Source organism: Sinocyclocheilus grahami, unplaced genomic scaffold, assembly GCF_001515645.1.
Source record: "Sinocyclocheilus grahami isolate Dianchi unplaced genomic scaffold, SAMN03320097.WGS_v1.1 scaffold787.1, whole genome shotgun sequence".
Classification (NCBI taxonomy): Eukaryota; Metazoa; Chordata; class Actinopteri; order Cypriniformes; family Cyprinidae; genus Sinocyclocheilus; species Sinocyclocheilus grahami.
In genome coordinates this window covers 1,026,165-1,050,084 of record NW_015505966.1, presented here as the reverse complement: position 1 = coordinate 1,050,084, position 23,920 = coordinate 1,026,165, and the positions used below count along the sequence as shown (strand labels likewise).

At 37.5% G+C, this 23,920-nt stretch overlaps 1 protein-coding gene across 1 annotated transcript in view; it reads right to left on the bottom strand.

Annotated features, from left to right (window-relative positions):
- Positions 1–607: 607 nt before the first annotated feature.
- The window catches only part of LOC107561665 (kinectin-like), a 51,709-nt gene continuing 28,396 nt past the window's right edge, over positions 608–23,920 (bottom strand). The window contains exons 10-31 of the mRNA XM_016246137.1: positions 19,605–19,695; positions 19,441–19,509; positions 19,324–19,352; positions 18,348–18,438; positions 18,107–18,175; positions 17,946–17,983; positions 14,765–14,855; positions 14,552–14,661; positions 13,686–13,755; positions 13,489–13,526; positions 13,281–13,371; positions 12,470–12,556; positions 10,129–10,218; positions 9,809–9,907; positions 9,601–9,690; positions 9,017–9,109; positions 8,195–8,263; positions 7,983–8,066; positions 6,456–6,539; positions 3,349–3,432; positions 3,128–3,217; positions 608–757 (exon numbers count right to left, since the gene is read on the bottom strand). Coding sequence (XP_016101623.1) covers positions 623–757; positions 3,128–3,217; positions 3,349–3,432; positions 6,456–6,539; positions 7,983–8,066; positions 8,195–8,263; positions 9,017–9,109; positions 9,601–9,690; positions 9,809–9,907; positions 10,129–10,218; positions 12,470–12,556; positions 13,281–13,371; positions 13,489–13,526; positions 13,686–13,755; positions 14,552–14,661; positions 14,765–14,855; positions 17,946–17,983; positions 18,107–18,175; positions 18,348–18,438; positions 19,324–19,352; positions 19,441–19,509; positions 19,605–19,695 — 1,792 coding nt within the window. The 3' untranslated portion in view covers positions 608–622. The remainder of the gene's footprint in view (positions 758–3,127; positions 3,218–3,348; positions 3,433–6,455; positions 6,540–7,982; positions 8,067–8,194; positions 8,264–9,016; positions 9,110–9,600; positions 9,691–9,808; positions 9,908–10,128; positions 10,219–12,469; positions 12,557–13,280; positions 13,372–13,488; positions 13,527–13,685; positions 13,756–14,551; positions 14,662–14,764; positions 14,856–17,945; positions 17,984–18,106; positions 18,176–18,347; positions 18,439–19,323; positions 19,353–19,440; positions 19,510–19,604; positions 19,696–23,920) is intronic.

Genomic DNA, 23,920 nt, shown 5'->3' with positions numbered 1-23,920 from the left:
AGTAACGGTTCACCCAAAAATGAAAATTCTGTCATTAATTACTCACCCTCGTGTCGATCCAAACCAGTAAGTCATTCATTCATCTTCAGAACACAAATTAAGATATTTTTGATGAAATCCGAGAGCTTTCTGACACTCCATAGACAGCAAGGCAACTATCACGTTCAAAGCCCAGAAACGCAGTGAGGACATCGTTAAAATAGTCCATGTGACATCAGTGGTTCAACCGTAATTTTACGAAGCTACGAGAATACTTTCCGTGCGCAAAGAAAACAAAAATAGCAAGAAATAACAATTTAAATTTTTGGGAACTACCCCTTTAAGTCTCCATATATAAATGATTAAAATGATAAATTAATATAAAATATTTTTATAATAATGTATAATTGTGATATTTTTTAAAACTTTATATAGAAGCTAAATTCACCTTAAAGTAACGGTTCACCCAAAAATGAAAATTCTGTCATTAATTAATATTCGTTTTTTTTTTTTTTTTTTTACATTATGTACATAGGCAAAGCTGGTTAAAAGCCAAGTGTAAAATGTATAATATTGGTTGTATTTATTTTGATCTTTTTAACTACAGTGACTTGATCTAGGAAACACAAAACTAGAATACAGTTCAGGAAAGAATAAAGGAACCTACCCTTTCATTTCCCTTGGTAAGCTGTCTGTTGATAGACTGAAGTAGTTCTTGTAGTTCCTGTACTGTCTGATTCAACCCTGCAGTCATCTTCTCCTTACGGTCAATCTCCTCCTAAGAACATGAGTCAAAAGATTGCACAAGCCGGCCAGACATTTTTAAAATGTCACAATTTCCCAAAGGCTAAAATCAATGACCACACTTGCAGTGTTTTAGTATCACTGAGATTCTTAGTTTTTATTAATATTTGTCTATTTTCATTTAAATTTTCGTTCCGGTTTTCGGTTTTATATAGTTGTAAAGTATGTATAGTTTTATTATATATTGTATTTAGTTATATATTTTATTTAGTCTATAGAGTTTTTATTAATATTAATTTAAATGTCCCTTTTAGCTATAGTACATCAAGTTAAACCTGATTAAAATGATAAATGTTGCCTTGTAAACTTGCTGAATTTTTAATTTTTTTGTTACATGAAATGTTTATGGTAGTGCTGTCAATCGATTAAAAAAATTTAACAAATTAATCATTTTTTCTGAAATCAATCACGATTAATCCCACCTAAGTTTTTAAATATACTTTTATGTGGCAATAATTTCACATTTAATCTTCAAATTAATGTATAAACAACAAAGACAGTATATTTTTAATATTTGTTTAATGGCATCTTTTTTTTATGACTCAAGGCAAATATCACTGATACTAATAATACTACTACTGATGTCTCTATGAAATAGTTTTTTCCCCTAATATTTAAACACTGACTATAGCCATACAACATTACAGTATACTTAAGAGCTATCAATTTGAACATTTATTACACTTTATAAAATAACAATTTCTAATTTAAATGAACTTAAAACAATCTTCACGTAAACCCATTATAATAAATGTCATATTCCTGTGTAGGAAACATACAGAAATTGAATAAAGTTATCAAACACTAAATTCTAATTTAAATAAAGATTCATCTTTAAAGCTACAAAAGTTACTGATTTCCTCTTTTTATTTATTTATTTGTAATTTTTTTGATTAACAGTCATAACAGCAGCTGGGTTAAGAGCTGCCGCTGCTGAACATGACGCGGATCTGACACGCATCATATTTTCTCACAACTCTTTACCTTTTCTGACCCACTTCAGGTCTTAAAGTCTCTACTAATGAGCTGACGAGTTGAATCAGGTGTGTTAGATGAGGGAAACAGTGCTGGGCTGCTCCAGGACAGTTTTGAAAACCATTTCAGAGACTTGTTCATAAATCTTACTTATATATAACAAATACTTACATAACATGCACAGTTTTAAGGCAGCTTTAATCGCCTTTTTGGCAACTTAACTGACGACATAACTATGACACTGCATGCTCGTAGTTTCTTTCGCGCTTTGGTATGAAATGATACAGACTACAGCACGCGCTGCCGCATTTGTGTGTGCAATTGAAGAGCACGTGCTATGAGCACAGTATAACGGCTGACAGGACAAGAAAATTGGTTTTTACTGACACTGTAAGGCCTGACAACATCTCATCTGGCCGCATTTCACTGTTGTTCTACTGAAGCTCCCTCGTCACCTGTACCTTTTCCAAGCTCGTTTGACTCGCGCCTGGTGCTGAGGTGAAGTTGGAGTGAGTATCTGTAAAGTCTCCCATTTGTTGTGATCGTAAAGACGTTCTGAGTCTAAATGAATGCAATTCTTGTCAAGAAGAGACCGAAGCTGCAGTTGTGAGTGGGGTGGCCAACCCTAGCTCCACCCCTGCGTTAAATATTTGTAACGCGTTAACTTAACCACCTGCGTTAATGCGCTAATTGTGACAGCACTGGTAAATGGATTTCCTTGTAGTTTACTATAAATCATTGCACAATACAGTTCGCTCTTCTCAGCCATTTTGCAATAAACTTGTTGAATGTCATTTTCCTCAATGTGTATATATATATAGTATTGTGCAAAAGTCTTAGGCCATTAGTATTTACACCAACTTTTCTTCAAGTGTCTTGGAGATGTTGCCAATTCTTCATGTAATCACTGACAGACTGGATGATGGTGAGATCAGTGTGGAGCACTGGCTGTTGTCACACTCCTTGTGTATACAAGAATCTAACTGGATTATTACAATTAATGGCAAAAGAAATGTAAACTGATATTTCCTACTGATACACTACAGCAGAAGATAGAAATTACTGGCTTAAAACCTTTTTTTTGTTGTTGATGTGAATACTAATGCCTATGAATTTTCAACAGTACTGTGTATACACACACACACACACACACACCCCTATAAAATAGTGGTATTTAAATTTATGATCATTATAAAGTGTTTCAAGTCGGTTCTCCTCAAATTCACACAGGTGTCCTAGTACAGTAACTACTGGTGTAGTTCATCTCATTAACCCACTCACATCTGACAACCAAAAACTGTCCACACATGTTAAATAGTATAGTTTTGTAATCATGGTTTTATCATTTAAAAGCTAACAAACTTCTCACCATTTGCGTGAGGCTGCTGGTCTCTATCAGGTCAGCTTGGCCTGCTTCTTTAATGATCTCTGCCTGAATCAACTCCAGAGACTGCTGGGCCTGTGACCAGGTGACACAACATACAATGAGAGAAAGAAAATAACTTAATAGATAACAAGCTTCTTAACCACTTCAGTGTTTTAAAATGTGGATGGTTTAACAGAAAGATCCTCCTGCATCACGAGCTTTACCTTATAAAGATCTCCAGCCACTTTCTGTCGCTCACTCTCCTCCGTCTCAAGCTTACACAACGTCTCAGTCAGCCGAGTCTTAAGCTGAACAAAAACCCAAGCCAAATATCACTTCACTGACAAGTCAATGATGGGGCTCTTAAACAGATAGTTCACCTAAAATGAAAATCATTTACTCACCCCCAACTCTTTCAAAACCTTTATGTCTTACTTTCTTCTGTGGAGCAGAAAAGGAGCTATTTAGAGCAGAATGTCCAAGCTGCTCTTTTTCATAAAATAAAAGTTGAGTGTAGCTGTCAGGATTTTCAGTAAATATTGACAATGTTGAAATGAACAGACTATTTTAGTGATACTTTGTTTGGCATTTTGGAGCTGGAAACCAGCTGGTCCCTATTCACTGGCACTGTATGGAAGAGAGCAGCTCTGACATTCTGCTAAATATCTCCTTTGGACTTCCACAAAACAAAGAAAATCATACAGGATTGGAATGACATGAGTAAATGAGTTTGGGAAGAACTATCCATTTAAGGAATACAGTTATCCGTGAGGAATACTTGAAACTAATTTTATTTTTTTCTAACACACAAATGTTTGTAGTAAAGTTTTGGTTATGATAACAGCTACTTCAAAAAGTACACCGACTTGAACAAAATGGACATTTAAATTGTGGAAATTTAAGTTCCTTTTACAAAACGGTGAAGCAGGTGATGTCTAAATGTCAAAAACACACAAATTTGACACTAGTTCAGAGAATAAAAGGTGAAAGAACATTCAATGGACAAACATTTTACACTAGAATAAAAAACACTACTGTACAGAAGTTTAAAGTTGATAAGAGATTTTAAGGCTTTGAAAGAAGTGTCTTATGCATCAGGTTGCATTTAGTTGATCAAAAATACAGTAAAATCATTGATTTGATGAAATATATCATTACAACTTAAAATATATTTTAATATTTTGTTCATTGTTATTTATTCCTGTGATGGTAAAGCTGAAATTTCAGCATCATTACTCCAGTCTTCAGTGTCACATGATTCTTCAGAAATCAGTATAATATGCCGATTTGCTGCTCAGGAAACATTTCATTTTATTATCAATGTTGCAAACAGTTGGGCTGCTTAACATTTTTGTGGAAACCATGCATTTTTTGTCAAGATTCTTTTGATAATCAGAAAGCAAAAAAGAACAGCATTTATTTGAAATATATATTTTTGTAAATCTAGTTCACCCAAAAATGAAAATTCTGTCATTAATTACTCACCCTCATGTCGTCCCAAATCAGTAAGACCTTCATTCATCTTCAGAACACAAATAAAGGTATTTTTGATGAAATCCGAGAGCTTTCTGGCCCTCCATAGACAGCAACGCAACTACCACGTTCAAGGTCCAGAGATGTAGTAAGGACATCGTTAAAATAGTCCATGTGACATCAGTGGTTCAACCGTAATGTTATGAAGCTACAAGAATACATTTTGTGCGCAAAGAAAACAAAAATAATGACTTTATCCAACAATTCTTCTATTCTGTGACAGTCTCTGCCGACATTCAGGACAGTACCACGACTCATGTGGGTGGTGCTGCTGACGCAGAAGCCGGCGCTCTGATGTCGAACCCGGATGCGCCAAGCCTTGTTTACAAGCAGAGGATGCACACACATGCGTGGTACTCTCATGAACGCGCGTCGAAGACTGACATGGAAGAGAAGAAACTGCTGGATAAAGTCATTATTTTTGTTTTCTTTGCACACAAAAAGTATTCTCTTAGCTTCATAACATTACGGTTGAACCACTGATGTCGTATGGACCATTTTAACGAAGTCCTTACTACGTTTCTGGGCCTTGAATGGAGATGGTCCTCACTGCAGAACACAAGATCCAGGGGGCACGGTTGGATCCAGAGCCAACTCCTCCCACCTTACGACTCATGTGGGTGGTGCTGCTGACGCAGTAGCCGGCGCTCTGATGTCGAACCCGGATGCGCCAAGCCTTGTTTACAAGCAGAGGATGCACACACATGCGTGGTACTCTCATGAACGCGCGTCGAAGACTGACATGGAAGAGAAGAAACTGCTGGATAAAGTCATTATTTTTGTTTTCTTTGAACACAAAAAGTATTCTCTTAGCTTCATAACATTACGGTTGAACCACTGATGTCGTATGGACCATTTTAACGAAGTCCTTACTACGTTTCTGGGCCTTGAATGGAGATGGTCCTCACTGCAGAACACAAGATCCAGGGGGCACGGTTGGATCCAGAGCCAACTCCTCCCACCTTACATATACCTAACCCTACCCGTCTCCACCCCCTGATCTCTAAACCCACCCATCTCCACCCCTAAAACCTAGCAATCTCCACCCCCTAGATCTGGATCCAACCACGCCCCCTGGATCTTGTGTTCTGCAGTGAGGGGCTACTGCTTGAATGTGTCAGTTACATTGCTGTCTATGGAGGGTCAGAAAGCTCTCAGATTTAATCAAAAATACCTTAATTTGTGTTCTGAAGATGAACAAAGGTCTTACTGGTTTGGAACGACATGAGGGTGAGTAATTAATGACAGAATTTTCATTTTTGGGTGAACTATCCCTTTAAAGGAGACTTCTGATCAATTGCCAAACAAAAAATCTTAATGAGCCCAAATCTTTTGAAAAGTAGTGTGTGTAACAGACAAGAGCTGAGCCTTTAAGAATGTGCGTGTGCTTGTGTCTGCATTTCCAAGTTTTAAGCAAAGGTGGCAGTAAGTCAAACTGTGACCGCAGAGTAAACTGAGGAAGGTATTAGATGACAGATTAACACATCGTAACTTTGGCAAGGTGTACCTGTCATCTTTAATGTTTCATATGATCAGGACTTGATCTTTTCTCAAGAACAGCATTTATTGTTAAATTAACGGCAATTTATGATGCTGTTTTGTCATTATTGGAGCATGACAGTGTAATTATTGGAAAATGAATTCACATTTACAGCTGAATAAATGGTCAGAAATTAGAGATAACAGATAGTAAGCCCTTGCCGTAAAAGTCCAGGCCCTTGAAGCGAGCGCCCTCACCCACGTGAGCTCAAGAGGAGAAAGGGAAAGCTACTTCAGTTTAACCAGGGGGACGTCTTACCAAATTCAACTCCTCATTCTGCCTGACGGCCTTTGTGTACGAGCCGTCGAGTTTGCTTTGCAACTCGGTCAAGAGATCTTTGAGCTGAAATGAAGTTTGAGATGTTTAAGGAATGAGTGGGGCTGAGAAACTGGGTGGTGGTTTTGGAGGAAGTGTCTGAATTTGATACAATAAATAAGGGACTTCCTATGTCATTTCCAACACGTCCGTGGAAGATCAAGACTTGTAATGTTCTACTGAAGAAATGTTATGTTCCCTGAGAAACATCCAGGAAAGTTGAGCATTATTGATTACCACAGAAAATAATTCTGACTCGCTTACAATGGAAGTAATTGTGGCAATATTTAAACCCTCTACTTCAAAGGAAGGAACAAGTCAAAATTTCTTTCTCTGGTAATCGACAGCGTGCTGTAAAAGCATAGAGCTTAACTTGCATTGAACCCGGAACATTCCTTTAAGAGCGTTCTATCCTCAGTCCAGACAATAAAAGCTTTCTACAAAGATCTGCAGGTTAATGAGAGCATTAGAAAGATCACGTCAAGTATGTCATAAATTCATTCATCACTGATAGCTGCGATAGTTCGGACTGAGGATAGACAAGTAGATGCCAACCCTTCAACAGATTTTAGTTTAGCTGCTAAAATCTAATGTGTTAGACATTTAAAAACAACACAACCACAAGCAACAAACTAAAATATGACAGAACGAGAGAAGCATAAGCATGCAGTGAGGCTTCTGAATGTCATTAGTATTTGTGCTCACCTCTCTGACCTCTGATACATAGGTGGCGCTCTCACACTCCGCTCTCTCCAGTTCAGCCTCCATGTGCTGTTTGTCTCGCCTCAACTACAATATATACATTGCAAAGCAGTATTCAAAGGTATATTCTTCAGCTCAGAGCTATTTTGTTTGTCAAATTCAAGGTGCAAGTAGTACCGCGTTTCAGAGCAGGTTAAAACTGAAAGCAAACTCACACTCTCCACATCTCCATCTGAGCTCAGTCTGTCCACTTCTATGTTCCCTGAGAAACATCCAGGAAAGTTGAGCATTATTGATTACCACAGAAAATAATTCTGACTCGCTTACAATGGAAGTAATTGTGGCAATATTTAAACCCTCTACTTCAAAGGAAGGAACAAGTCAAAATTTCTTTCTCTGGTAATCGACAGCGTGCTGTAAAAGCATAGAGCTTAACTTGCATTGAACCCGGAACATTCCTTTAAGAGCGTTCTATCCTCAGTCCAGACAATAAAAGCTTTCTACAAAGATCTGCAGGTTAATGAGAGCATTAGAAAGATCACGTCAAGTATGTCATAAATTCGTCCATCATTGATAGCTGCGATAGTTCGGACTGAGGATAGACAAGTAGATGCCAACCCTTCAACAGATTTTAGTTTATCTGCTAAAATCTAATGTGTTAGACATTTAAAAACAACACAACCACAAGCAACAAACTAAAATATGACAGAACGAGAGAAGCATAAGCATGCAGTGAGGCTTCTGAATGTCATTAGTATTTGTGCTCACCTCTCTGACCTCTGATACATAGGTGGCGCTCTCACACTCCGCTCTCTCCAGTTCAGCCTCCATGTGCTGTTTGTCTCGCCTCAACTACAATATATACATTGCAAAGCAGTATTCAAAGGTATATTCTTCAGCTCAGAGCTATTTTGTTTGTCAAATTCAAGGTGCAAGTAGTACCGCGTTTCAGAGCAGGTTAAAACTGAAAGCAAACTCACACTCTCCACATCTCCATCTGAGCTCAGTCTGTCCACTTCCTGTTCCAGTGCAGTTACCCTCCGAGTCATCTAAACACCAAAAGCATCACATTTTTACTTTGCAGTCTAACTTCATGAATCTTACAAAAACACTAGGTCACAGAGAAAAAACCCCAAAAAACATTACACATTAATTCATAAAAATTACACACATTTTCACCCAAATTGTCATTACCATTTTGTGTGATGATTTTTTTTGGTATATCACATTCTAATTATTTATTTACTTAATTAGTTAATACATTTATTGCACTATACTATTATTAGATATTGTATTACTAATACTATATAATAAAATATAACTTGTATAATACAAAGAATCTGAGAAAAAATTATCACTGTTTCTGCAAAAAATATTAAGCAGCACAACTGCTGTGACACTAAAGACAGGAGTAACGATGCTGAAAATTAATCTTTGCCATCATATTTTAAAATAATATTAGAATACAAAACTTTTTTATATTGTAATAATTTCACAATATTGCTGTTTTTTTTGATGAGCATAAGACTTTTCTCTTATAAACATTACAAAAACAACTATAACTTATAATATAATAACATATAATAGTGTCAAAACGCATTGTGATGCCATGAATCCGACAATGACTGAATGCATCAACTGATGAATGTATTAACTGATTTACTATAATAATACCTCTAATGATGCACTGCAGGATTTAGTAAAGAACCCTAATCATAATTTTTGCATTAAACCTGACTAAAATGTCAAAGGAGTAGTGTAGGTTTGAGGAAAGCCAACGTAGTGTGTTTGTTTTTACCAACCTCTCTGAGATCAGCCTGTGACTGCTCCAACTTCTCCCTCCAGCACGTCTCCTCCTGCTCCACACTGCTCTGTAGCCGCTGCAGGATCCCTTCCTGTGCACCCAGCACCATCAATAACACCATCACTACACACCCCTCAGCCCACTGCTGCTAACATACTGTCAGGTGTCAAACATTTAGATTTAAAAAAAAAAATCACAGACAGACGCCATGAACACAACTCACCGTCTCCGCTAGCACTTTCTTGTACGTCTCACAATCTTTCTGTAGAACTTTCTGGGCCTCCTCAGCCTCCTTTAACTTTTCTGCTAAAGCCTGCCCAAAAAAAAACGAATCTTGAACTCTTCTGAATGTTTATGCACCCACTTGATTCATGAAGCACTGGAACTGGTTCATTAGATATTGTCTCTGGAAGATTTACAATGCATCTGTACCTGGGCATCTCCAGCTCCTGAAGCAGTAGCAGAGGTCACTTCTCCAGCCGAGCTCTCGCTCACAGATGTCTCAAACTTCAGTAGCCACTGCTGGTGGATCTGAAAAAAAAAATAATAAAATCACAGACAGACGCCATGAACACAACTCACCGTCTCCGCTAGCACTTTCTTGTACGTCTCACAATCTTTCTGTAGAACTTTCTGGGCCTCCTCAGCCTCCTTTAACTTTTCTGCTAAAGCCTGCCCAAAAAAAACGAATCTTGAACTCTTCTGAATGTTTATGCACCCACTTGATTCATGAAGCACTGGAACTGGTTCATTAGATATTGTCTCTGGAAGATTTACAATGCATCTGTACCTGGGCATCTCCAGCTCCTGAAGCAGTAGCAGAGGTCACTTCTCCAGCCGAGCTCTCGCTCACAGATGTCTCAAACTTCAGTAGCCACTGCTGGTGGATCTGCACAATCAGAATGTAAATGTACATTAGAGGATTCTGCAATCATGCACAGGGCACTGAAATGCACTGTAAACGCAATGCACATTTCTGCACAGATATGAATCCTGTTTCAGTATGTTAGGATAGGGATGTGAAATAAATTACCTGTGCTTTCCTTGCACAACTTTGGTTACAATTTCTTTTTTGCTTTGCATGTGTGTGTATGTGTGTATATTGTGCACCTGGTCGGTGGGCAGCGGCACGTGCGGCAGGAGTCTGTGCAGCAATGCTCGGCATTCGGTCTCCGCTGACTCCAGCACTGTCTGATGCTCCTGTGGAAAAACACAGATCAAACACTCCCATCAATCAAACTGCTTAAAAGGTGCTCAAATTACACTTCACGGGTCAGTTAAAAACCACTCCGTAATTCACACCACAAAAACTGTGCCTAGATCTCTATCAAGCCACTGGTGCTCCCCACCAAAAAGTGACAGATACCCCTATAAAAATGTTTTAAGAAATTTCACTCATTCTCATCATAAGTCATAAACTCTGATGTAATAATTATCGCATATATGCATACAAATGAGATCCACAACTGTTTAGTCCTGGACATCAACATTCAGCATCAATCCCAGACCGAGTTAAGTTAATCTTATGGGTCTGTGAATTTTGAGAATCACTGTAAAATACAACAAACAAATAAAAAAAATGTTATACTTTTTCACTACAACACTTTTAACCTCTACTCTTATCAACAAATCCCAGACCGAGTTAAGTTAATCTTATGGGTCTGTGAATTTTGAGAAATCACTGTAAAATACAACAAACAAATAAAAAAAATGTTATACTTTTTCACTACAACACTTTTAACCTCTACTCTTATCAACACGTACAAACATGAAAACATCTAAAACCCAGCACTGAATCAGCTCGAAAAGAAAATTGTTTTAAAACAATTGTAAAACACCGTATCTTTAAAAAGAAGCCAAAAAAAGCAAAGATAAATAAATGAATAAAAATAAATACAATTCTACTTCATCTAGACATTTCCAAAAATCACTAGCCTTTAAAGTCACCATAATACACTGACGCATTTACTTCAATAGTGTGCTGCATTTCCAATGAAATGGGATATTTTACAAGAAAATAATCGTAGACTTTAAGTAGTCAAGTAAAACAGGATATGAAAAAAATGAAAATTGCCATAATTTATTTACCCTCATGTTGTTCATTCTTCTGCAGAACAAAAAAGTAGATATGTTGATGACTCTTGGTAACCAGTTTATTTCTCAAAACACCTTTTATGTTCCACAAAAGAAAGTCATAAAGGTTGACATGAGTAAATTATGCCAAATTTCATTTTTGGATGGATTAACCCTTTAATCAGAAAAGAGTAGAAGTTTATATCCATTGGGAACTGACTGGATTGTGATTAGTCAGTGTTACACACCAGAACGGATCCAGATCAAATAAAAATGCGCTAGAAAAATACTAACCAAGGTATCACATTTTTGATATATAACGGAGCAATAAACTAAACTGGGTCAATTTTGATTTCATTTTGATTTAAAGGCCAAATAACAAAACCCTTTTTTTTAACGTATTTAACTGAATTGAACAGACCCACAAAAGAGTACGAAAAGATCATAACTGAAATCTGGCGAATGCGGAGTTTGTCCAGCAGGTGCAGGGCTGGGATTCGTACAGCTGGAGATGACTGAGAACAGATGTCCACACACTGGACAGTGCATGCCGTTCACTCGACTAGCGACAGCAGGCCGAGCCACAGCAGAATTACTCATGATGTAAGCAGGGTTAGTTATAGCTTCAGGACCGTTTATAGTCACTGGTTACTCTATGCCTCGCTACATTTAGATGACCGCTCAAGCCCACGAAGGGGCAGGAGTTTCTGGTTACTGACAGGTCTACACACCTGGCAGGAGGAGAGAGATGGTGAGACCTTAAAATGTGTTGGGAAAGGGAAACACGGGATGGATGCAATCAGAGAATAAGACGTACATCTTCAAAAAAAAAAAAAAAATCACTCTTTGGATTTGTTCATTTTCTACCCGATTTGCCGTTTTATAGCATAAAACGTTATTTGGAATGATTGTAATAAGATTGAAATTGGTGCTGACAGAATAGTGGAAATCGGGTGGTGATCAGCATGCTGGGAAAGAGGAAATCAGGGGAGGTCAAATGACACAATGGGCATGAAATGATTCTTAATCTAATAAAAAAATAAAAAATAAGGATAAAAAAATAGCTGCACACTCATTTCAGGTGTCTTGTTTAAAACTTTTTTTTTTAAACACAAAGGAGAATTTAAAAACAAACGACAAGATTCAGCCCAAATTTCAAAGCACATTCGCAAGTTTGCAGCTTTTTACAGCTCAGCATTCAACATAGTGCATTAGTAGCATGCAGCTGAGCAGTTCAGAGTTATAAAATGAGTATGCAGCCATTCATGAGGACGTTAATAAAGAATGAGAACTTCACTGGTCAATAAATGGCAGAGGCTTATTGGAGATGCTTTGATTTGACTCTAGAGTGAAGTAGTTTGGGAGTTGTGGTGCGAACCTTGGCGCTCTTGGCGAGTTTTCCCTGAAGTATGGTCTCGGTGGCTGACAGCGCCTCCATAGCGCTCCAGTTTTTCTCCCGGAGCTCCTAGTCAGTTTCAGAGAAACACCACTTTCAGTTCAGCCTACACTCTTGCCAAACAAACGATTGTCCCATTCATTTTGCCATTTATAGAACCATGTATACAGCCCAAAGCACAACCTGGGTATTTCCATGTATCATTGTTTTACACCGACATTAAGGATACACAAAATAATGTAGGTTTATAAATTTTTTTAAAAGTTTAGACATGTTCATGGAGTTTAAATTCCCTAACAATGACCAAACTTTTTCTGGTTCTGTTTGTGTGATACGACAGTGATCTCAGACTTTATACTGACACCTATCATCAGTGTGGATGTAGAAAAAGCAAACGTTACCATTTTAGGAATTACCAATCAGCATGATACATTTTATGATGATCCATGTTAACTAAGAATGGCTGCCTCCACGAGGGGAGACCACCACTATGTAGAAAAAAAGCTTTTTCTAGGTCATTGACATTACAATCTCATTTGAGTGCATTGTATGTATTTTCATGGACATATGCAGTTAATAATTATCACTAACACTTAAAAGTTCCCACAACATTTGGAAGAAATGCATTTCTCAAAGGTTCTGGGATGCACAGCATCTGGTCAAGTCTTTAGAGCTGCCATTCAAATTCAGAGTCACCTGCTTTACATGCTCATTAGCATGTGCATTAAGCTAGAAAAGCTAAAGCTTGGCTAGTCCTCCTCCTTCTACGGGAAGAGAGCTGCTCAAGACTTACGTTGTTCTTCTTACGATGAAGCTCCACAGACTCCCTCAACTCGAGCAGCTCTTCCTGAAGGTCAGATAGCTGCTTGTTCTTCTCTGCCAGCCTGAAGACAGACACAGAGCAGAATGCGTGTATTATGTCAGTGTGATAAGCCTTTATTATACTGGAACATGTTTGCGATCATCAACATATATCCTAACTAAAAGAACATGAATCTTACGCTGTTAATTCCTGGCTGGGAACTGCTGAAACGGTTTGCTTTGGGGGGGAAAAGAGACACACAAATGATTATATCAATGCAAAATACAAACTGAATGTCACAATGTCGACACATTTACCTGAAGTAAATATGAAGCTTTACATGAATAGTTTGTTGTAGTTGCTCGCTGCATCTGATATGAATTTCTCAGCACTCACCTGCTGTTGTTGAATTTCCTTCTCCAGTTCTCTCTGCAGCCTCTCAACATCCTGATCCTTGGCCGTTAACCTAAGATATACACACATGCATTATTGATCTGTACAACTCAATATTAGTTTTGTCTGGGAAGCTCCAAAAGAATCTTGTACAATATAATAACTGTATGGTGTCAATTTGTGGCCAAAAGACTAGAGAAAACATATACAATTTGGTAAAAGCTATAATTGGCGGCACAACTTCAGGTTTTGTAAATGGAATATTCTCAAATATCACTTAAATTATGCTTTCAGAAATGAAACTCAATTTTAGGAACTGGCTTATGGAACCAAATATGAGAACTTTGGGAAGGGCTGGGTGATATGGCTAAAAAAATATTAAATCACACACAGTCATTTTTTTCTACAACATTCAATATCCTCCAGATATTCATTTCATATTAAATCACCGTAATTTGTTCTATATCATGTAATATAATCCAGATGTTTGTTTCATACCATTAATAGAGTGCATTCCACATGTTTGTTAGACCTTGAAAATGAATGTAAACATAACATTGTTTGTTTACAGGTAAACTCCAATTTAGGCCCCATAAAAACCATTAACATTTTGTGGTTTAATACAAATGTATCATCAAAAATGTATAATGTGTATAATTCAATTCATAACACTTAGTTAAATTGTTCCTTTAAAAGGTAATCAAATAAAAACATGACACTCAATTCACAACAAAACATTGCAATTTTTTTAGTTCTGTAATGTGATGAATTTCACATTACAAAAAAGAAAAGAAAAAAAAAAGATTGGAAAAAAGATCCATTGGGATTAATCGACAAGCAAAAGGCCATGTGACAGGAGTGATGCATACTGAACATGAAGCTCCTGGATTTTAGAGTTCAAGTCTGAGCTTGACTTTGTTTCTCTGCTCCTCAGCTGGGCAAGTTCAGTGTTCAGAGTCTCGACCTGCTGTTGTAGATCCTATGAACACGCACATATAAGTCTTTAATACGTCATGCAAATAGATGAGCACAGATGAACAAATGGACACTTCTGTTCGTCCAAATGAACAGAACACGCTTACCTCCATTGCCTTCGTTCTCTCTGATTCGTTGTTCATCGCTGACTGCAAACTTCCCTCGACTGATCGAATTTTTTCATCCTTCACCTGAATCCTGATCAAATCAGAAATTTCTAAGTGTGTGTTTTCAAACAATAACAAATGGCATTCTAAAAATTGACAAACTATAATCTATAGTTGTAACTAGGGATATGCCGGTATCAAATGTTCATGCTGCGATTAATTGATCATGCTTTTATCACGGTATACGGTATTATCACGATATTGAAATTTAGTTGCAAAAAAGTGTTGTCATAATACAGTATAACAGGTTTAATCACTTTTTTCTTATAACAAAAATAACTGAACATTTAAATACAATAAAGCAACACACAAAAAAAAATTGTATAAAGTTAAAAATTTTACACCGATTAAAGTGCAAAAGAATTATAAAGACCGACAGGTATCACTTTACAATAACACCTCATTAGTTAACCTTAGTTAATGCATTAACATTCACAATGAGCAATAGCTACACTTGCTACAGAAGTTATTAATCTTTGTAAAAAAAAAAAAAATACAATCCGTAGTTCATGTTAGCTCATTAAATAACAATAGCAACTTTTGATTTTAAGAATGTGTTATTAAATATTGGAATTACCTAAAATGAATGAATGTTTAGAAGAATTTTTCATGGGCAGTTTATGTTAACTAATGAATTAACTAATGTTAACTAATGAAGCTCTAACGTAAAGTTTGACCGAACAATAAAGAATCAAAACGCTTTCAAACAATATCTAGGACAAGTTTGAAAATAAATAGTCTAAATATTTACGTATTTGGCACGGTGATGAACACCATAGTGAATACAAAAATCTGAATGGCTATTTAAATCATTTAAACACTGTTTCCGGGGTAACAGCTGCATTATGTTTAGCGCCATCTGCTGTCAGGAGAGTGAATGTGCTTTCATCCAGAGCGTCTCTCACGCGCTCTATCATCCGTGCTTGTTTACATCAGAGTGCGCACGCGTCTTTGACGTAGCATGGCATACAGCAAAAACTACTGGGCATGCGCATATCAATATAGCGTAATTTTTCTCACACTGTACAACAATTACTATTTTTGCATTACTGTAAGGGGTAGGTGTAGACGTTAATAAAACACAATCTAATAGGTAGAAAATTAAATTTATTGTTAGCTTCCGGTTTTTGATGTATCCCTTCTAGCCACAACCGTGTTGTGCATTGTGACCAGTTGATGGGAAAAGTATTCTTAAAGTGCATTCAAAATTCTGAATAATTTATTATAAATAATTATTTTCTGTATTTTGAAGTGCCCGCGATAACAATATCGTGCATATTCATTATCGTGATACATCGCATTACCGAATAACGGCACATGTCTAGTTGTGACCAGGCCTGGAGTGGCCATTCTGAGAATCGGGAGAAATCCCAGTGGGCCGCTCCTAAATTGAGCCAGCAGCACCACTTACACAAAGCCAGTTTCACATGGGACGTGGAAAATGTGTACGCGCAAACAGCGGGATTTTAGATGTAGAAGCATACATCCCGCTGCTTTGCGTGTGCACATCTCTTTGTGGCAGTTTTTAAATATTATATGGTGGATATAAATCCCCAGCTTCTTCCCCACTTTCTCTCCATATTTCACACACACACGCACACACGCACACACGGAAAGAGCATGTGTTAAATTACTGTGTGACTGATAACTAAAATGTAACTAATCACACATCTTAACTTTGTATTTAAAGCAGCACATCAGTTACGTTCATTATGTATTAAAGTGTCGTGTCACTTGGCAGAGAGTGCACACACTTTCTCTCACACACACCAACAGAGAAAGAGTGAATCCACATAGTCACATGTACGATGTAAAGTACAGATAACTGTAGTTAAATGAAAGTTTAGGCACTAGGTTTAAATGCACTTTCTTGTTTTATTTTTTTTCAGTCAAAATGATGGGGGAAAACATGTACTTATCCGTTAGTGTTTTTAAAGGGGTCCTATTATGCTCTTTTACAAAGTATTGATTTTGTTTTGGGGGTGTACTAGAACAGGCTCTCTGCACATCTCTTTGTGGCAGTTTTTAAATATTATATGGTGGATATAAATCCCCAGCTTCTTCCCCACTTTCTCTCCATATTTCACACACACACGCACACACGCATGCACGCACACACGGAAAGAGCATGTGTTAAATTACTGTGTGACTGATAACTAAAATGTAACTAATCACACATCTTAACTTTGTATTTAAAGCAGCACATCAGTTACGTTCATTATGTATTAAAGTGTCGTGTCACTTGGCAGAGAGTGCACACACTTTCTCTCACACACACCAACAGAGAAAGAGTGAATCCACATAGTCACATGTACGATGTAAAGTACAGATAACTGTAGTTAAATGAAAGTTTAGGCGCTAGGTTTAAATGCACTTTCTTGTTTTATTTTTTTTCAGTCAAAATGATGGGGGAAAACATGTACTTATCCGTTAGTGTTTTTAAAGGGGTCCTATTATGCTCTTTTACAAAGTATTGATTTTGTTTTGGGGGTGTACTAGAACAGGCTCTCATACTAGGTTGTTCGAAAAACACATTATTTTTCACATATTTTACATTATATTCTCTAGTGCAGCTCAACCAGGTCCCATTCGTCGATTATTTGTGACATCACAAATCCCGGAAAATATGCGTTGTAGTCCAAATGAGTCATTCGTTGTAGTTTTTAAAGTGATTTCTGTTAAATAAAATATCTCCTTTTGAAGTGGACTTTGAGCTTTGTAACTTTGCAGATCTGTTTTATGCTCAAACAGCAACATTACAGACTAACTTCAGTTGAAAAAGTGAAAAAGCATAATAGAACCCCTTTAAAAAAAAGTCAGTAAATGATTAAATATTATGTGTAACGCAACCTCTGCTCCTACCCGTCAAACAATCCCACCTTACAAATACAGTGGTGTCATATTTCATAGAACAGCCCAATCCATACTGCTGTCTGATATTCATTTTAATTTGTATGTGGTGATGTTTTCAGCTGTGCTTAATGCAGAATGTTTGCTTAAGGAGTTTAGTATGTCATTAGTTATTTTTCTATATGTTCTTGTTGAAACATACAGGGAGGCATTAAACTCTCAGGCTGAAAATGGGCCCCACTCTGGCCCTGGTTGTGAGTATGTAACTTACTTTTGCTGTAGCTCTTCTAGCGTCTTTTCTGACATTGTCTGGAAAGATGTGTTGGAAAGAAACAGAACGAATGTAAGCGGGCAGCTTTGGCAGGCATTAATCACAATATCTCTCTCTCTCCTCCACAAACAATGCCTGTGTGTGGTAATGGTACTCGCTACCTGCTCTGTAGTATGTTTCTGTACTAACTCCAGTTGCTGTTTCAAATCTTCATACTCATTTTTGATTGCCTGTTAAAAAAAAAAAAAGAGAAAAGATTATTTAACTGCTGTCGTAAGAGCATTCATGGTGCTTTAGCTAGTTTATAAATATTATATATATTTATATATACACATACACATACATGTATATAAATTAGGAATTAACAAATATTAAAAACTTCATAAAGACTTCCTTATTCACCTTCAGTTCGTCTTCTTTATTGGCCACCTGAATGAGGCTGGACTCCAGCAAGTTCTCCACCATTCTAACCTTCTCATCACGTTGCTGGAGGCTAAGAACACAATACAACACCCATTTATTACGGATCTTTAATAAACAATACACGTCACTGCATTTATAATGAAAAATTCCTGGTTGGAGGAACTTAAATTTGAGTCCTTTCAGACTAAAATTAGAGCTGTGATTGTTCATTAATAAAAACAGTTCAATTCATTACAAACTTGCCAAATGTTACTAAGAAATGCAAAATTATATCTCTAAATTATACTTTGTTTGATTAGGAATCTCGTTAATTTCACAAGCGTGTCTAAACTAAAATCCAATCTAAACTAAAATGCTAACTTTCATATTGCATACTATATTGTCTTTTAGTTTAGATACACTTCTAATAATGCACACAGACAAACTTGTATACATTATAATCTATTCAATTTTTTAAAACTTAATATTTCAAATTTGTTTATTTATTTGAGATCAAAATGTATTGTTTCTGTTTTAAATACATGTTTTATGATGCTGTAAATCTGAAAAAATTTTAAACTATTGTTTAAGTTTAGCTAACTTTTATGCTAATATTTGAATATTATTGATACAGATTTTTAATATTGGCCATAAAATATAATTGGTAATTTATAAAACTATTGTCTAATTTTAATTTACTATTTTGGGGTTTCATTCATTATTCGTTTCGCAAGAATTCTTCTTGTAAATATTATTGTTAATAATTTATAATACTGGTCATACCTTGAAAATAGTAGGAAAAATGTTTAATTTAACTTGCATATTTTAGAAATTTTTTTATATGTAGACATTGACATTAACATTTTTAATATTTATCTAACATGAAAATAATTGGGTTATCGTATTGGCCTGACTTTTAATATCAGCGTAGCACTAGTGTTTTGCTTATAATTCTAACCAATTTCAATGCACTCACCTTTGCTTAAGTTGCTCCATAGATACAGCCTGGAGAAAGAGAAGACATGACAGTGGTGTGCGTTAGTGTGAACGTGCATTAATGGATTAGTGGAAAGAAAAGCAACTGAAGTCTAACCTGCTCAGAAATCTGTGCCTGCAGATTCTGGACATCAGTCTTCACTGTCAGGTTCTCATTGTGTATGGCCTGCAGAGGGCAGAGAGAGCCGTGTGATCATTACACAGCGGAACTCACACTTCAGTTTAACTGGTGTAAGCTGGAACGAGGGTGGTGACACTTGCCTGCATTTTTATCTCCCTGCCAGCACTGCTGCTCCTCTCAGCATTAAGAGAATCTTCTAGACTCTTCCTCTTTATCTCTTTTTCAGCCAGCCTAATGAGAGACACATGCAAGCTAACGTATAATGAGGTTTAAGACAGCTGACTGCCTTTAGCTGTGTCCCAACCATGTGAGGCATGATAAAGCGCCAAGAAATAAATCTGTTCCATATTAGGACTTTTGGCTGAAAGTAGAAGGTCTTATTGGTCCAAATCTCATTCTACATATCTGTATATTAAACAAAACATACTGTACAGTCGAATAAGCTGTTATTTTATTGCTTCACGTAGCATTTTACTTGACGCTGAAAACGGACTTGTCAGGATGCAGAGTCAGGCCTGTTTGACTCCACAAGCATCAGCATTGTGCAAGTGAAGCAGCAGGGTAATTCATGTCATGCTTTCACCAAGTGATATCTGGGTTGAAAAATTGCTGGTTAAATACAAATGAATATTACAGTGTTTTAGATTCCAATTCCAAGGGAACACACATACTGGTAAAAAATGTATAGCATGAATGCACTGTAAGTCGCTTTGGATAAATGCATACATTTATTTATTTAATTGTATTTATTTATTTATCAAAATCTGATAATTAGTGGGCAGTTCAATGCCTAATTATTTGAATACATTTAAATATAATTTTTTTGATAAAAAATGTTTAACAAGCAAAAAAAAAATACTTCAAATTATGAGTAGCTTGGCAAGCTAAGCTAGTTTCAAAGTAGTTTTCATAAGTAAAGGGCAATTAACATAGCATCTGATCAACAACATTAAACTAACAAGTCACATTTCTAAATTTGTGCAGCATGCTAGTCAGCTACGCATTATATTACACACATGGCTACACATTCTGCTGTCAGACCTGCTTAAATCATTTGACTTTGCAAGCGTGAACACAGCATTACAACAGCGAGCTGATGAGATCACAGACACAGAACAACAATACCCTGACTTCGTTATAATCATTCTTGGTGACTTTAATAAAGAAAATCTCTCCAGCGAACTGCCAAAATACAGACAGCACGTTACATGTCCTACCAGAGACTGTAATATACTGGACCACTGTTACACCACAATAAAGGATGCACATCACTCTGTCACACGGACAGCTTTGGGGCTCTCTGATCACTGTTTGGTTAATCTTATACCGACCTACAGGCAGAAGCTGAAATCAGCTAAACCTGTAATAAGGACTGTAAAAAGATGGACTAATGAAGTAGAGCGGGATTTACAAGCCTGCTTCAACTGCACTGACTGGAGTGTTTTTAAAGCTGCAGCCACTGATCTGGATGAGCTCACTGACACCGTGACATCCTACATCAGTTTCTGTGAGGTTATGTGCATTCCTACCAGGACTCATTTAACATACAACAATGACAAACCATGGTTCCCAGAAAAAAATCAGACAGCTTCGCCAGGCCAAAGAGGACCCTACAGGAGTGGGGACAGAATCTTATACAATCAGGCCAGAAACACACTGGCAGTTTTCAGCAAACGACCCTGCTTCAGTGTGGAAAGGCCTGAAAGACATCACAAACTACAAGACACCATCCCCCAGCTCTGAGGCGTATCAACAATTTGCTGAAGACCTGAATGAGATTTACTGCAGATTTGAAACTCCCGGTCTCACACCCCACACCCGCCCTGACCAACTCTCTACACAAACATTAACACCTTCAGCAACCCCCCTCTCCCCTCATCCTGCACTTCAGATCAGTGAAGATGATGTGCGTCAGGTCTTCAGGAAAGACAAGCACCAGGCCCAGACGGTGTTTCACCAGCCTGTCTGAAAACCTGTGCTGACCAGCTGGCCCACATCTTTTCACAGATCTTCAACAGATCTCTGGAGCTGTGCAAAGTCCATTCCTGCTTCAAACACTCCACCATCATGCCCATCCCAAAGAAACCCAAAAACACAGGACTTGATGACCTGTGGCCCTAACATCTGTGGTCATGAAGTCGTTTGAAAGACTGGTGTTGGCCTATCTGAAGGACATCATTGGACCCTTACTGGACCCCCTGCAGTTTGCTTATCAAGCAAAGAGGTCAGTGGATGATGCAGTCAACATGGGGCTGCATTATATCCTACAACATCTGGACAAACCAGAGACTTATGTGAGGATCCTGTTTGTGAACTTCAGTTCGGCTTTCAATACAATTATCCCAGCACTCCTAGAGACCAAACTAACCCAGCTCTCTGTTCCTAGCTCTATCTGTCAATGGATCACCACCTTCTTGACAGATAGGCAACAGCTAGTGAGACTGGGGAAATTCATGTCAAACAACTGCACCATCAGCACTGGTGCTCCTCAGGGATGTGTGCTCTCCCCACTGCTTTTCTCCCTGTACACCAACAACTGCACCTCTACTGCCCCCTCTGTTAAGCTCCTGGAGTTTGCAGACGACACTACAGTCATCAGCCTCATCCAGGATGATGATGACTCTGCATATAGAAGCTTGGTTGAGCAACTGGATGTCTGGAGCAGTCTTAACAACCTGGAGCTGAATATGCTCAAAATAGTGGAGATGATAGTGGACTTTAGGAGAAACCCCCCCAGCACTCCCCCCACTCACCATCATGAACAGCACTGTGGCTGCAGTAGAGTCATTCAGGTTCCTGGGCACCATCATCTCTCAGGACCTGAAGTGGGACAATCACATTGACTCCATTGTTAAAAAGGCCCAACAGAGATTGCATTTCCTTCGCCAGCTGAGGAAGTTCAACCTGCCACAGGAGCTGCTGAAACAGTTCTACTCAGCCGTCACTGAGTCTGTCCTGTGCACTTCAATAACTGTCTGGTTTGGCTTAGCTACCAAATCAGATATCAGAAGGCTACAGAGGAAGGTTCGGACTGCTGAAAGGATTATTTGTGCTGCCCAGCCCACCCTTCAAGACCTGTATACATCCAGAGTGAGGAAATTGGCTCAGAAAATCACTCTGGATCCCTCACATCCAAACCATCTCCTTTTTGAACTCTTACTGTCTGGCCGGCACTACAGAGCACCGAACACCAGGACTGCCAGACACAAGAAAAGTTTCTTTCTCCAGGCAATCTACCTCATGAACAGTAAAATGTTCTCCCCTACTGTTCAATAAAAAGATTTGCAATACCAATTTTATTTACTTAATAGTACCCTACATATTACTCCATTGCTTGTAAATTCTATTCCATTCCATCTAGGATATATACCACAACTGTACATAAACATTATGTCTATTTCTGTGTATATTAGGGCTGGGCGGTATGATCGTATATATCATTACTGCGAAATAAAGTGTCTATTGTTAGAGATTTTGCTATATCGTGTATTCTGCGGTATGCAAATATATCTTACTGATTAAACATTATACACCTTTGAGTGCTAAGGAAACATGCACGAATGAGAAAAAGAGAGACGCACATGGTAGAGTTAAGTGTAATGGACCCTTTTCACATTTCTGGGTTTCACAGTAGCGGAAGTCGTGATAGTTGGGTTAACTTGAAGAGCAGTGAATGGGAGAGTACCACAAATATATTTTTTGCATTCCCATTTGCTTAAATAACAAAAGAAAAACTCCACGATAGTGTTTTCGTGACTTTCAATAAAAGGAAAAAAATTGAGAGAGACTGATAACGGCAGTCAGAAAAGAGAACGATGTCAAATTTACCGTCCCTCCCATAGACGCTGCATTAGAAACACCCTCGCATTAGCGTTAACTGTTTTTTTGTCATTTGATGCAAAGGTGATATAATACAAAGAATAGTGTTATAAATGTACATACATTTAAAAAAAAAAATACAAATATAGAAAAACCTTCGAGGATTTACGATGCTGATGTCCGTTAAACGCGTCATCACAGTCTTGTGAAAAGGGTCCATAAGCAGTGAAAAAGAACTCAATGCGGTGCTCTCGCTGACTGACACACACTCAGAAAGCGCCTCTCTCAGACAGCATGCAATCACGAAAACGGATCTCTTTCGTGTTTTATTGTGCTTGAATGGTCAAATACGCACACAGTTGTCATAAAACCCGTCGTGTGGAGTATTCAAGTAAACACAGTCGTTTATATGTTAAATAAATGTAAAAAAGTTGTGTGAAAACCAGTTTCAGTATATTGGATCTGTGTAGTTGGTCTTAAAGGGACAGCAGCCTTATTTACCTGCTGCTGTCTGTGATTATTAATGTTAATCATGTTTGATTGATACAGTGAAGACTATGCAGTTTTATTTATACACTTTACTCAATTTCTGTAATATTTCTTACTACATGTTAAATAAACCTAGCCTATTGTAGCT